Source organism: Daucus carota, chromosome 2, assembly GCF_001625215.2.
Source record: "Daucus carota subsp. sativus chromosome 2, DH1 v3.0, whole genome shotgun sequence".
In the NCBI taxonomy this organism is placed as follows: domain Eukaryota; kingdom Viridiplantae; phylum Streptophyta; class Magnoliopsida; order Apiales; family Apiaceae; genus Daucus; species Daucus carota.
The window spans coordinates 2,590,688-2,607,027 of record NC_030382.2 but is presented as its reverse complement, the minus strand read 5'-3'; the positions used below and the strand labels follow the sequence as shown (position 1 = coordinate 2,607,027).

The 16,340-nt window shown below is 37.4% G+C and overlaps 1 protein-coding gene across 1 annotated transcript; it reads right to left on the bottom strand.

The window, feature by feature from the left end:
* Positions 1–15,385: 15,385 nt before the first annotated feature.
* LOC135150294 (uncharacterized) lies at positions 15,386–16,096 on the bottom strand. The gene has a single exon (XM_064086555.1). The coding sequence runs from the start codon at positions 16,094–16,096 to the stop codon at positions 15,386–15,388; it is 711 nt and encodes a 236-aa protein (XP_063942625.1).
* Between the last annotated feature and the right edge of the window lie 244 nt (positions 16,097–16,340).

Below are 16,340 nucleotides of genomic sequence, written 5' to 3'. Positions count from 1 at the left end.
AGCCCAAGGCATCTGAAGCAATTTTTGTTGGTTATACAATAAGTGCTTATAGAGTTTTTGTAATTGATACTCTGTCAATGAAAGTTAGTGTCAATGTTACATTTGATGACACTAAACTCCCTAGTTTACAATCTGCTGATCCATCTGAATCTCTGAAGTTTGACAACTATCCAGATTCTGATTCAGATGATGATATACCACCTGAGGTTGCAACAGGAGATGACAACAATGATGGTAATGATCCAGGCAATGGTGGAGGAAATGATGGAAACACTGGAGATTCCACTAGTGCCAGTGGTGGATCATCAAGTCAACCTGGCAACAACTCAGGGGGAGCAGATGGATCAACTAGTCACACATTTCAGCTCAATGATAATACTGCTGAATCATCAAGGGCACATCTTCCAAGGGAAAGGATTTGGAGCAGAGATCATCCCTTTAATTTAATTATTGGTGATCCTGATGTTGGTGTAAGGACTAGAAGTTCTACGACAAATGAATGCCTATTCTCTGGGTTTTTATCTCAACAAGAACCAAAGAAAATAGAAGAAGCACTTGCTGATCCTGATTGGGTTCTTGCCATGCAAGAAGAACTCAATCAATTTGAGAGACAAGAAGTCTGGGCCCTGGTTCCAAGACCAAAAGGAAAATCTACCATTGGAGCTAGATGGGTCTTCCGTAACAAGTTAGATGGTGATGGCATTGTTGTCAGAAACAAAGACAGACTCGTTGCAAAAGGTTGTTCACAAGAAGAAGGAATTGATTACGATGAAACCTATGCTCCAGTTGCTCGTCTTGAAGCCATCAGAATATTTCTTGCATTTGCTGCACACTCCAACTTCAAGGTATATCAAATGGATGTGAAAAGTGCATTTCTGAATGGAAAGCTAGAAGAAGAAGTATATCTGGAACAGCCCCCTGGCTTTGAAAATCCAGAGTTTGCTGATTTTGTATACTTCCTATTCAAAGCTGTCTATGGACTCAAGCAGTCACCAAGGACATGGTATGACACTCTCTCTGAGTTTTTAATAGAAAACAACTTTACTAGAGGTGTCATAGACAAAACTCTCTTTTACAAATTGCATGATAAGGATATGATATTTGTACAAATATATGTTGATGATATTATATTTGGCTCTACTAACGATAACTTGTGCAAGAGATTTGCTAAGTTAATGCAGAGTAACTATGAGATGAGTATGATGGGTGAGCTGTCCTACTTCCTTGGTCTTCAAGTAAGCCAAAAGGAAGATGGAATATTCATTTGCCAATCCAAGTATGTCAGAGATCTTCTTCGAAAATTCAATCTAGAAGACTCTTCACTGGCAAAGACACCCATGGCCACTGCCACAAAACTTGACCAGGATAAATCTGGTAAGAAAGTTGATATCACAAGCTATCGTGGTATGATTGGCTCTTTACTTTATCTTACTGCAAGTAGACCAGATATCATGTTTGCAACATGTTTGTGTGCTAGGTTCCAAGCTGATCCTAAAGAATCACATCTTATAGCCGTCAAAAGAATCTTTAGATATCTTAAGGGTACACCTGGATTGGGTATTTGGTACCCTAAGAATACTGGTTTTGACTTAACCGGCTATACAGATTCTGATTATGCAGGATGCAGGATTGATAGGAAGAGTACGTCTGGAAGCTGTCAATTTCTAGGACGTCGGTTGGTTTCCTGGTATAGCAAGAAGCAGCACTCAGTGTCTACCTCTACTGCTGAAGCTGAGTATATAGCTGCTGGTAGCTGCTGTGCTCAGATCTTGTGGATCAAGAATCAACTGAATGATTATGGTGTTGTAGTAAACAAAATTCCTATATTTTGTGATAATACAAGTGCCATAGCCATTTCCAACAATCCGGTTCAACACTCAAGAACCAAGCACATTGATATCAGGTATCATTTCATACGAGAACATGTCATGAATGGTACAGTGGTGTTACATTTTGTACCCACGACTGAGCAAATTGCTGACATCTTCACGAAACCACTGGATGAATCCACTTTCTCTAAGCTGGTTTGTGAGTTAGGGATGTTAAATATGACATAGTTCTCTTGTATATATTTTTCATATGTATTATATGTGTTTGTATACTTTTTGTGAATTTTCTGTGTAACTATATCTATATTATTAGATTTTATATGATTTCCTGTATATTATCTGATAATATTCTAAGTAATTATGCTTGCTTGTACATTAGTAAGTAATTTTCTAAGTGCTCATACACTCCCCTGTAATATTCTCTAAGCATTTAGATAATTATTTGTAATTATTTTGTATTTTTCAAAATTAATTAAGCATAAATATTTGATTTTAAGTTAATTCATCTTTTTGAATTAAAGTTAAAGTCATAAGTATTTATACTTAATTAAAGTTGAAATTTACAAAATATTTGTGTAATTTATAGTATTTTCTTTATTATAGATTTTTGATTTTAATTGCAAAATGTTTTATCTTTTAAAATAATCAAAAATCATATTATGATTAGTTGTTTTTCTGCAAGACAATGTAATTGTCTACAGTTTGGCTCGGCAAGACAATTAAATTGTCTTGCTGAACCGGTTTTTCGCCGTTTTTCAATCAACTCGGCAAGACAATCTCATTGTCTTACCGAGTCTGCCAATAGTCATATTATGTATCAGTAAGACAATTCAATTGTCTTACTGACACAGCCGTTTGTCTGCAATACTCGGTCTCGGCAAGACAATTTTGAATTGTCTTACCGAGACTACTCTCCTCGTTGTCTTACTGCGTGCGTATATATATATCTACAAGACAATCGTGCAAGACAATTCGATTGTCTTGCTGATCATACTTCATCTTCTTCATCTGCCCACTCCTACACACACGGTTTCCGACCTTTGTTTTTCAAGTTTTTCGTCAAAAACTTGCTGGTTTACATCTTATCAAGCGTTTGCTTGCTGGTTTGGTTCAAATCGCCGGATTTCAGCCGAACCTCTGCCGGATTTTCGTCGTATTCTCGTCGGTTTTTAGTCCGTTTTCAAGGCTTTTTCGACTGAGTTTGTGCTGTGGTTTGCCTAGAGTTCGATTAATCTGTGTTTTTGGTGTGACCTTCGAACTGATTTGAATCGATTTTGGAGTTAGGGTTTGTGTTGATTTTGGGGTTTTTGATATTAAGGACTCGTTTGGCTTGTGAAATTCTGAGTTGGATTAATTGATTAAGTGCCATTCTAATTAATTAACTCTTAATTCGATATTATTCTAATATTTCGAATTAATAATTAATTAATCAATTTTAATTATTAATTGAACTTTGCGAGATAATTGAGAATTAATCTTTTATTTGAAAATTTCTCGCTTAATTCAATTTTTAATTACTAAAAATGGCCGGAGAATTTGAGATTGCTGAGACCAACTATTGTGCTAACCTGAACTTCGAGGATTGTTCTGATCGATTCAAGAGGTGGATCCGTTTCCTGACTCAACAAAGTCTTGTCAGTACTGCACTAACCGCTGATATTCCCATACAAGTGCAACCACTCTTCGACTTCTACTCTAATGCCGTCAACTCTACAACTCTCGAGAATTATAAGTTGATTGGTGATCTACCAAATGGACGAAGGATTGTTATCACTGTTGATGATGTGAACCGGATTCTAGGGTTTCCAAGGAATAACTTTCAAGAGGAACCAACCAGTGCTGAACTCACTCAATTCTTCCAAGACATCCACTACCAGGGACAGATTTTTCTCCCTAGAATGTCTAAAAGCAAATTGAAGGCTGAATGGGATGTCTTCTTCGATACCTTGGCAAAGGTATTTGCTCCCACTACATGGCAGAATTTTCACAACATATCTTCTATGCTTCAAATCTTTGGATTCTCTGTGGCTTACAATCGTCGAATTAACTTCGGGAAGATATTACTAAAGGAGATTATCAGAAAAATGGGTTCTGTCTCTCAGAGATCCATTCATGACAATGACAAGGTTGAGTGTCACTTTCCACGGTTCTTAATGCTATTCTTAAGTGACAAGATGAATGATGCAGATAGAGCCATGTATGTTGATTCTGCAGTGGTGCCCATTCTAAGAACTTGCACCAAGATTCAATCAAGACTTGCTAATCAAAAGAAGCATGAGAGTGTGCCTCTTGTTGTGACTCCTTACATGTTGGAACAGTTTAATGTTCCCCTTCAACCTGTCCAAGTTCCTCAGCCACTACAACAACAACAATATCAACCTGATCAACAACCACCGGCTCAACCTGAACTTCAAGAAGAACAACCTCAGGAACAATCTCCTCCTCAAAACTTCCAACCACTTCAACTTCTACAAGATTATCAATCATCCAGCCAATCCTCACATTACTCTCCCTACAACCCTCCTTACAATTCACCACAACAATCACCTCACCAATCATCATACAATTCTCCTCACCAATCTCAACACCAATCCCCTCCACAATACAACTTCTTCCCAGACCAACAAGCCTCCATTCTTCCCTCTCAATCTGAACCAATACCTTCACCTACACATCCACATACCATTCCTCCACCACAATCCACCTCTCAGCCTCTGCCTGCTGATTCTGCTATCAATCCAGAGCTACAGGACAGATTTACAGGTAGCTCAGGTACTTTCTAATCTCACTGATACCTTTAATATTGATATTGCAGATTTTGATTGTGATATTGGATTTGATTTCCAGACTCCCAGCATTGAACCTGTAAACACCCAGGTTCATAACCAAGCTGACGTTTTCGTTTCAACAACTGATTCTTCGTCAAACACATCAACCGACACTACTCATTCACCAGTTGTTCGAAAGGTAGCCCGGAAACGGAGTGGTAGTGCAATTCTGAGAGAACCCGCAGCTCTGTCTCATAAGAAGCAAAGGGTGGCAGAACCGGAGACAACTGCAGCCGCATCCATTTCCTCCCAAAAGGATTTGGACACTGACATGGTAAATATACAGTCTCTAGATTCATTCTCTCCACAGAATGCATTTATTGAAATTGGCCGTCCGACCGCGGTATCCTGTAAAGAGTCAAGCACGCAACTAGCACTCACGCTAGTTGAACCTTTGTCTTTTGATTCTTCACTTAGAGAGAGCACAGATATTCAAAAATTGTCATATGAAAAACTTTCTGATCACTCTTTCTTTTTGGATCAGTCTATACTTGGCAACCTGCAAGTACATCAGCCTTCACAGGCATCTGAAGGACAATTTGTTCCTTCACAACCTACAGTTCCATCTTATGGAACTATGGTTGTCTATACAGGTACTGGTGACGGTGTGACAAACACGAGTGAAATCAGGCAAACACCGAGCGAAACACATGCACGAGAGGATAGTGAAAAATCTTTGAGTGTTCGTGAGGTGAGTGCACACACCAACACTGATCTGTTACAGGAACAATTGGCCGCTCTGAAAGCTGAGATTTCAAGGTTGAATGCTGAGAATGCCAGATTCAGAAGTGGAGAGTTGGTGACTCTACAGGAAAAGGTTGTTGATCCTTCATATTCTTCTCTCAAACAGGAATTAGATGCTCATGTCAGGGGTATTCACTCTAGGATGGACAAGTTTGATCAATCTCAGGAGCTCTGTCTGACAAAGCTTGGAAACTTGGAGCAAACTCTGGCTCAAGTTGTTCATCACTTAAAGCTTAATCCGTCAACAGCTCAGTCTACTCCAGAGGATCCCTCAACTAAGGGGGAGAAGGATAAGGAAGATAAGGATGACAAAGATGATCGGAGTAATAAGGATGATGCTGACAGGAGTGACAAGGGTGGAGAAAGAGCAAGTGGCAAAGAATCTTCTGAAGCTGATAAAAGCTATAAAAGGTCTAAAGGCAAAGAACCACTACATCAATCTGAAAATGTCTTCAACACTGACAATTATGATGATTATCCCAAAGACATGGATGATGATGACGTATTCGATGCTACCTATCGTCAGGCTGAAGAAGAAGGTAAATTTGATGAAAGCTATTTGTTTCAGGAAGAACCTGTTGATCCTGAACACGAGGAGAATGTCAGGAAGTTCAAAGCAGAAAATGAAGCCAGGAAGCGTAAGCTTCGTGATTATCAGAAACTTCTGGAAGACAAGTTGATCACAGAGGAACAAATCAAGATTGAAAAGCAGAAAATCTATGATGCTGCGATCAAGCAGAAGAATCTTGAAATCAAAAGAAAAGAAGGAAAAGGCTGGGACATTGCTAGGAGAATATTCAATGGACCTCAAAGGGAAACTTTCGATGATAAGAAGTTCTTATCTCTGATCTATGATCTTCGAGAGGTGAACCCTGATGAGGATGTTTTTATGCATGCCTTTGCCTTAGAACTGGAATATGTAACTGTTGCTGTTAGGGGACTGCTAGAAGAATGGGAGCTGATTGTCTACACATAGAGGAATGGTTCATTCAGACTATCTGTCGAATTTCTCAAATCATTCTCTGTATCTGAGCTCTGGGTACTTCGCAACAAAGTCAAGCGTTGCTCAAACTTGAATGAACTTCTTCGTGACAAACTGTTGGATTGTGCTGTTTTCAACAGTCCTCAGGTTGTTAAGAACCCATACTGTGTCAAGTTTGTTCACTTGGAAATCCTCTGCACTGTCTATCTAAATGAAGAGGCTTTGCCAAAGTACCCTGCCAAACGTCTGGCTCTAGCATCCACCTTACTAAGGACCAAGGGCTTCGCATCTAAAGCCAAGTCTGATGCTGATGATGTAATCTCATCCTACTGCACTCGAAGAAACATTTCTCAATACTTTCGGAGGATGAAGGGTGTAACAAAATCTCAGCCATCTGACTTTCGTGAAGACCCTGTGGATCTGGAAGTACTTCACCAGCTAGCTCTGGCTCGTGAAAGAAAGAAGCGTGGAGAATCCACTGCAGCTGAAGAGCCTACTCAGAATGAGCCTTCTACTCCAATTATTCACTATTCTGATGCTGAAGAAGGAGAAGTCACTCGTTGTGAGTGAATAGATTGATTAGGATATTTGTTATATATGTTCAAGGAACATCCTTTTGTAATCTATTTATGATCATGGTTTAATGTTTAATGCAAGCCATAAACTTTTGCTATTTACATTCTATTGTTTAAATCTTTGTCTTATCTGTTAGTTGAGTTATCCTCTAGGAAATTTGCATGTTATGTTAACAAACAAATAGGGGGAGATTGAAAGGCATATGTTCAGCCTATTTGTATTTAAAGAGGTACAACTCAACTCAGATCAGAAAGCTCAGTAAATAGCAAGTCATCGGAATCAGTACGAAGAACGTCAAATGATTTATGGAAATCATATGTCAGATAAGTTCCAGGATGCTGCTGCACGCCACTGAAAGAAGTTCATTAATATGTTCAAGCCTCAGTGCACAAATAATCTTTTGTGGCACGTCCAGGAATTCAGAAGACATAAAGTTTCTATACTTTATTTCATCAGAAGATTCCATTTAATGAAGATGTACGTACAAGACGAAGACTCGACGAACTAACCAAATTCTTATTGTTTATTTGACGAAGAATATTTGATTTAACTAGATACAGATGAACCAGACAGTACATCTGTGTATCAGTTATTCAAATTAAATATTTGAAGTCAAGCAGAAGTGGTAATTCGTTCGTTCGACAAATCAAGAAGAAGTTATTCAAGTTTAAAGAAGACCGGAAGCTGTTCTACTGAAGATTGTGTGATTAAATATTTTAATAGACTATTATTTCACTTCTCAAATAATTATATTAATTATGTAATTTATTTATTAAATTAATTCACTCTCGAATTAATTTAATTTATGAATTTATATGATTAAATTAATTAAGTGAATAATTTTCTATTTTAATATACTATTTTATTTCTTTATTTAATCACAAAAACCACCTCAGCAAGACAATTCTGGATTGTCTTGCCGAGTGGCTTCACTTTGCTTCCAAGACAATTCTCCATTGTCTGCCTGGGTCTTGGTTGAATCAGCAAGACAATTTCTAATTGTCTTGCCGATTCATTTCAGTGGTTCAATGGTGTGCAAGACAATTCTTGTGAATTGTCTTGCCGAAGGTATGAGTATGACAGCAAGACAATCTCTTTGTCTTGTCTTGCCGAGTCAAGTGGTTGGTGTGCAAGACAATCCTGGATTGTCTTGCCGATTCTGGCAGTTGTCTTACTGGCAGTGCAATTGTCTTCCCTTCCCCTTTGATTGTCTTTCTGACTTGGTTAAAGCTTGGTAGACAATCTGTGATTGTCTTCCCTTGCCCCTTTTTGTCTTGCCCAAGCCTAGATTGTCTTACCCTTCTTGTAATTGTCTTTGCTAGCTTGTAATTGTCTTGTCTAGTGATTGTCTTGCATGTACAATGCTTTGCCTATAAATATGGCATCCATTCTTCATTTTCAAGTGTTCATTCACTTTGTATTCAAAGCATTTGTAAAGCTTTCAAGTTGTTTGTAACTTGCTTGATCGTTATATCCACAGTTTTCTGTGCTTTGATAACCCGGTTGTTTTAATCACTAAATCTAGAATATACCCTGTCGAATTTATTCTACGAACTTTAGTGGACATTAAAACTGAACCATTTTAATTATATAACGACTTCAAACATTGTTATATTAATTAATTATAATCTGATTAACAAATCATATTCAATCAGATTCACTTCCGCGACGATTTGGTACTGATTGTATTCAACCCCCCCCTTCTACAATCATATCTGGACCTAACAAACTAATTTTGAATTTTTAAGTTTAGTAAGTCAACATGAAGCATACAAGTGTTTTCATTTAATTGTAACTTCTCGTTTTCTAATTCTTCGTTGTTCAATACTAAGGATATGTTTTCGATTTCTAGCTTTGTAACAACATCCTTATACTTGTTGTTTTCATTTTTCAAGAAATCGTTTTGTTCACATAAAGATGAGACTTCCTCCTCGTGTTTAAGATTTAATTCACTAATCCGAGAGAGGGTATGTTGATTTACACCATTATTTCTTTCATTCATTTCAACCAACAAATCAATCAAATCACTTTTACTCATATCTAGCAAGTTTAACGAAGAGTCATTAAAAAAATGCATATTATGTAAAAGTTTAGTACGAGAGCTTACCTCATCATTTGAAGTGGAGATGTCCGATGACGAAGAATCATCCTCGACAGCCATTAAGCACAAGTTAACCACTTCTTCTGTAGCTTCCAAAGTTTCTTCATCTTCACTTAAATCCCAACCATTTTCGGCCACGAGAATTCGTCCCTTAGAGAGCTTAGGACATTCCCGTTTAAAGTGACCGGGTTGCTTACACTCAAAACACACATTAGGTGTTTCCTCCGGATTTTGTTCTTTTGGCTTAGGAGGAGTGTAAGTACCATTGTTATTGGCATTATTATAACCATTGGGACTTTGATTGATTTTGCCCTTGTTATAGCCCGTGGTAGGATAATTACTCTTATTGTTAGATATATAATTTTGAGAGTAATTTGGCCTTCCATTAGAGTTAAAAACTCTTTGTTGATTATTTGATTTAAGGAAGCCTTTTCCATACCTTTGAGCTTTACTTTGAAGTACACGACGGAGTTGTCTCGTTAAAAGAGCTATCTCACTTTCGTCGAGATTTTGGAGTTCTTCGTTCAACTCTTCGTCGTTTTCATCTTCATCGATTAATATGGACTTCAAAGCCATATTTTTCTTTTTGTATTCCACTTTAGGAATGACCTTATCCGGAACATTATCTTCTTCGTAAGCACGAAGGTTCCCGAATAAGTTATCGATGTGGTAATCATTGAGATTGTGCATCTCTTTGATCGTAGTAACTTTAACTTTCCAACTCGGAGGCAAAGATTTAAGAACCCGACGATTCTTTTCGTTTTGAGTATAGTTCTTTCTGAGTTGAGTTAATTCATCGATTATACGCGTAAATCTTGTTTCCATATCGATGATATTTTCTCCATCTTGCAGTTTAAAGTTCTCGTATTCTTGGATCAAAGTATCCATTCGAGAATCTTTTATGTCGGTAGTTCCTTCATAGGTAACTACTAACTTGTTCCACATTTCTTGTGCGGACTTGCAATTGTTTACTCGTTTATACTCTTTTTCTGCAAGTGCACTTGTGAGAACCATTTCCGCTTTAGCGGCGATATTCATTCTATCTTCTTCATCGTGAGTATATTCACTTACTTTCTTTTCGATGATAATATCGTCGACTATTTTAGTCGGAAGGATTGTACCATCTTCTATGGCCATCCAAACTTTGACACCTTGACTTCTAGCATAAATGCGAAATCTAGTTTTCCATGTGGCAAAGTTTGTGCCATCAAACGAAGGAGGTCTAGAATTTGAGAGACCTTCACTACAACCGATAGCATTAATAAAGGCCATATCGGATCTACTTTACAGAGTGCTTTATAACCGTAGCACTTAAAAAAGTAACTGCTCTGATACCAACTGTTAGGTCCCGATAGATGGTTTAATTAAGCTAGAAGGGGGGGTTGAATAGCTTAATCACCAATTAAAAATATTTATGTCGTTTTAAAAAGTTTTCACCCCTTCTTTAAAACTTGTATCGAGAGTATTGGCAGTTACGTGCGGAAGTGTAAGAAAAGAAAAGGAAAATATCACACGAGCGATTTTATCCTGGTTCGCGGTGGCTAACTCAACCCTTGGAGTCCACTCACCCCTAGTCCAGTCCCCGAGCTCCTCCCCGGACTCGAGATTTTCTCTACTATAAAGAACTCCTTTACAGTAGGCGGAGAAGCCTTTACAGATATATTTCTTGGAGCGTAACTCTTCGTTACCTCCTCACTATAAATGTAAATAACAAGACTTGTCTCGGAACGTAACTATCCTTGTTACTTCCTCAAAGTCGTTGCACCTCCAGTGGTCTTTGTACTTCTAAACCTTTCGCCGGTCTTGGATCTTAGGTATTAGGTCTTGGGTCTTTCCTCTTCTTCACGGTGCGATGACTATCAACTCCCCGTCAATACGTCAAAGACTTGGGTCTTAGAACGAAGATCATCTCACTTCACTTCACCTCACTGCAAAAGTTAGAACACAATATCCACAAGCAAATATATCCTTGTTTTATAAAAGTTTTGATTCCGCAAGTTTTAGTCCGATTAAAACCACATTAAAATTAGTCGATTATAACGTTTTAGTATGGTGGTTAAGTCGTTGGTTCAATTTTAACAAATTATATCGCGCGGAGAAATATAAGTTGTTGATTTTAATAAGATCGAGTGATGAGTGAGTTTTGAAAAGACGGAGTCGAAGTCGAGCAAGATATATCACACACACTCACACGAACGGAATTGAACCAAATAGCTTGTTCAGATAACACCCCACGATAGCGAGAAGGCCCAAACGGGGTTTACCACCGAAAGAAGTAAAATCACACCCAACACACACGTTCGAGAAATAAACACGTAATACCACGTATCTTATCTCAATGATATCCCCACCGAGCACAGGGCTGAAAAATGGGTGTCTCACTAAAACAAGAAGGGTATGGGAGTGATGGGAATGGGAGCACAAATTATGAGTTAGTGAGCAAGTAAGGTTAGTGCACAAAATTCCCGATAATAACGAGTAGCCAACTCGAGTATTTTGAAATCAAGAGAGCTTAAGATGAAGAGAAATTTGTTTAAAAATCCCTTTGAAAATGGTCGATTAAGACTCGGATAATTGAAGCTAAAAGAAACCACTTACACGATTGATGCACGAAAGTTCGCCGGAGAAATTCGTCGGAGGTTCGATACGACTTTAAGCACACGAACGAATTTGGGCAGCCCTTCGGGAGGTTGAAAAGAGTGGTTTATGAAAATGCTAAGATGAGCGGAGCTTGGTTGGGTGGAACGAAGTTTCGGGGTTTAAAACCTTGTATATATCGGAATATATGAAGCATCGAAGGTTTTAAAGATGAAGTAGAAGAAGTGGGCACTTGAATAAACTTTGGGAGAGTGTTTCTTCTCTAAAATCTCAGCATATACTTGGCTATTATCTTAGGAAAAATGAATGGGTGGAGGGGTGTATTTATAGGCAAGAATGGGTGGGGTAAATGTAAGAAAAGTAGAATTAAAAATGCAAATGGTAATTAACCATACCTTGGCCACTACTCAACTTTGTCCCCTTGTCCCCCACACCTAAAAAGGTGTTCTTGACCAGCATCTTGGACTAAAAATTCAGTGCATTTAATGCACTAGAAGACAGACACGCTTTACGAGATACCGATAAAAACCGTTACATTAAAAACGCGATATTTCGAACGTGCGAAATAAATTATGGAAAAAATATGATAAATCTTAGAATATTAGAAAATGGCATTCTGGAAATTTTGGTAATTTTTGGTCAACCCTAGCTTGGTCAAACGTTCAGCCAGTGATCGGGTCGGCAGATAGAAAACGCTCCGAAATGAAAGTCCTCGGAAAATTACGAAAATTTAACCGTGCACTAAGAATAATATTTAATTGGCTAATCTCAAGTTTCAAGTCATTTTGGCATGTGGAAGTATTTTTTTTGGATTTAAAACGATAAATCAGGTTTTCGGGTTTCAAATAAAATACGATAATTCTTTAGAAATTATCAGAGAGAGATTATGCCCAAACTTAAAACTTGAATAAATACTTAAAATATATTCCCATAAATATAAAATACTTTTGAGGGACGGGAATAATCTTAAAGTATTTAAACCGATTTTCTAATATAAAAGCCGTTTTATGAAAAACCGAAACACTTCGTCTTTTGGAAAACATAGAGGGATACTTGACGAAGTTTTGATACCAAAATACTTAGAAAAACATTGTTCATGATAAATCATGATTTTGATACGTTGAAAGAGCTTTCTAAGTATTGTGAATATTTTTCTCCGAAAAATACTGAATTTGAGAGACCGGGAGAAAATATTCCAGAAGTGGTATTAACATGATATTAATATTTTTAGAGACAAATATTAATATGGAGAAAATAAATCCTTCCTTGAATAAGATAAATCTTGAGGAATGAAGGATTTAATAATTTTTGAAAGATTTAAACTAATTTATTCCGAGAGATAATTAGTGTCTAAATATGGAATAAATTACTTTAAATACTGATTTTGTAAATAATGTAACATGAGTACTCTAGAGAATATCAAATATTGATAGTCCTTTTTCGAGCTTCATGTAATTTAATGTTGCAGTAGCAAGAAGGAGGTAATCGTAGTCCCACGAAACGCCTCTGCGCCACTATTGCGTGATCAGAAAAATTTCCTTTAAAATAAATGTATTTTGATGTGAAGGAAGATTTAGAGATTAAAATTACTTGCCAAAAATAACTTTCCACTTTTAATTAATCAAATAAATTAATGTCCTATTTGGGAGGATTACTAGGTGAATTTAATTTTAATGTTTGTCACAAATACCGAAAATATATAAATAATTATATATCGAAGATATCCTTTCAGAAGCATATGCTATCACTTTTCTGTGTTGCATCAGCACACATCCTAGTCCCTTATGAGATGCATGACTATAAATCACAAAGTTTTCTGTCTCATCAGGTAAAGTTAACACAGGTGCCGTTGTAAGTCGCTTCTTCAATTCCTGAAAACTTTCCTCGCACTTAGGGGTCGACTCAAATTTTTCTTCTTTCCTAGTCAATTTGGTCAGAGGAGTTGCAATCTTTGAGAAATCTTTCACAAATCTTCTATAATATCCTGTTAATCCAAGAAAACTTCTTACCTCTGTCGGGGTCCTAGGCCTATCCCAATTCCATACTGCCTCAATCTTTGCAGGATCTACTGATATTCCTTCCTTAGAAACTACATGTCCTAAAAACTGTACTTGCTCCATCCAAAACTCACATTTTGAAAATTTAGCATATAACTTTTCTTTCCTCAAAGTTTCCAAAATTATCTTAAGATGTTCAACATGTTCTTCCTTCGTTTTAGAATAAATCAAGATATCATCGATAAAAACAATGACAAACTTATCTAAGTACTTTTTGAATACCCAATTCATAAGATCCATAAAAGCTGCAGGAGCATTAGTTAATCCGAAAGGCATTACTAGAAACTCATAGTGCCCATATCTAGTCCTAAAGGCCGTCTTAGGTACATCTTCGGGTTTGATTTTCAATTGATGGTATCCAGACCTCAAATCTATCTTTGAAAAATAAGATGCTCCCTTTAACTGGTCAAACAAATCATCAATCCTAGGTAAAGGATACTTATTCTTAATTGTCATCTTATTTAATTCTCGATAATCAATACACAATCTCATGCTTCCATCTTTCTTTTTAACAAACAAAACAGGGGCTCCCCACGGGGACACACTCGGTCGAATCACTCCCTTATCTAGCAATTCTTGCAATTGGGTTGCTAATTCTTTCATTTCTGCTGGTGCCATTCTATAAGGGGCTTTAGATATCGGTGCCGTACCCGGGACAAGATCAATGGTGAATTCCATTTCCCTATCAGGCGGTATTCAGGGTAATTCCTCAAGAAACACATCTTTGTATTCCTTTACTACAGGAATTTCATCAATCTTAGGGCTTGCCTTACTTACGTCTATACATGAGCTAAATATGTTTGACATCCTTGTCTAAGAAATCTTTTGGCTTGGATAATTGTCAAAAATTTTCTAGCTTGCTTTTGACCTCTCACCATGACTCTCTTTCCATTAGCACCTTTCAAACTCACACGCTTTCTTCTACAGTTTATTTGCGCATCATATTTTGTTAACCAATCCATTCCTAGAATCACATCAAACTCTCCCAGTTTAATAGGGATAAGATCTATCGCAAAGTTCTGTTTTTGAATTAATATTTCACAGTTTGGACACACCTGATCTACTGTGATTACTTCTTGATTAGCTATTTCTATATTCATCACTTCTCCTAAAGGTATAGATTCCATTCCCAACTTATGCATAAGTCGAATAGAAATAAAAGATCTACTTGCTCCAGAATCAATTAACACACAGGCATTTTCAGAGTTTACTAGGAGCGTACCTGATATGACATCATTATCCACCATAGCATCCCTCAGGGTCATGTTGAGGGTTCGCGCAGTTGGCTTGTTATTCTTATTCTCTAGTGGTGCAGGTAGTTTTGGTGTAGCACTCTCCTGTTGGGTTTGTCTACACTCTTTCGCCACATGTCCTTTCTTTCCACAATTGAAACATGTAATTGACTTCTCCTAACAGGCAGAAGCGTAATGGCCTTTCTTTCCACAATTATAACAAGTAGTGGACTCTCGATAACATGGGGGTGGATGCTTCTTCCCACAGGTCTTGCAATCTGGTAATGGGGGTCTTCCTTGCAACACATTTGAAGTTAGTGTAGTCCTAAATTTTTGACTTCCCTCTCTATTCTGTGGCACTTCTTTCTTTATAAAAGGTTTCTTCATACTCGGGTTCCAAGGTTTCTTGCCAGAATTCTGACTATTCTGCGGCGTCTTTCACTTCCTATCGCCTTTTTCTTTGTTATAAAGCTCACTCCCTGACTCAACAATACAAGCCTTATGTACTAGTGTTGCGTAACTAGTGATTTCTAAAACAGCAACTCTATTTTGGATCCAGGGCTTTAAGCCCTGCTGAAAACGTCTAGCCTTTTTCTCGTCCGTATCTACTTGATGCGGAACGAACCTAGAAAGCTCGGTAAATTTAGCCTCGTACTCTGCTACAGACATATTCCCCTGTTTGAGCTCGAGAAACTTGAGCTCCATCTGATTCTCTAAATGCTTAGGAAAGTATTTTTCTAGGAATAACTCAGTAAACCTAGCCCAAGATATAATACTAGATCCCTCTAATACTCGCTTAGCTTCCCACCAATAGTTAGCTTCACCTTTAAGCATAAAAGCGGCAAAGATAGTTTTCTTCTCTTCTTCTACACCGACTATCTCAAAAGTCTTCTCTATCTCTCGTAGCCATATCTTGGCTTCGACGGGATCTACCGTCCCTTTGAATTCTAGGGGTTGCAAAGATTTGAAAGATTTAAAAGAAATAGTGGGTTTAGTAAGCTGACTTGAAGAACTCTTCTCTGAGTTAGCTTGAAGATTTTGTTGAAGAAAATCAACAAACATTTGAATAGGGTTGGGTTGGGGTTGGAATCCCAGTGGAACTTCAGGAGTTGACACATCAACTGGGTTGTCATTTGGATTTGAACTCATCTTGATTCTATTAAGAAGAGACAAAACGTGTTAATAATTTTCATCAGAATGTATAAATTATGGTTACTTGAAAGTAAAACAGGGTGCAATATTTTTTAAAACTCAGTACATAAGTTGAAAATAAGTTTGAATGTCTCATTTAAAAATAGATTTTGTGTCAAAGTTGCATATTTTGAAAACTTTTTAAAGAAATCTGCAAAACTTAAGTGTCGTTGAAAACCCTTTTAAAACAATTTAAACAATA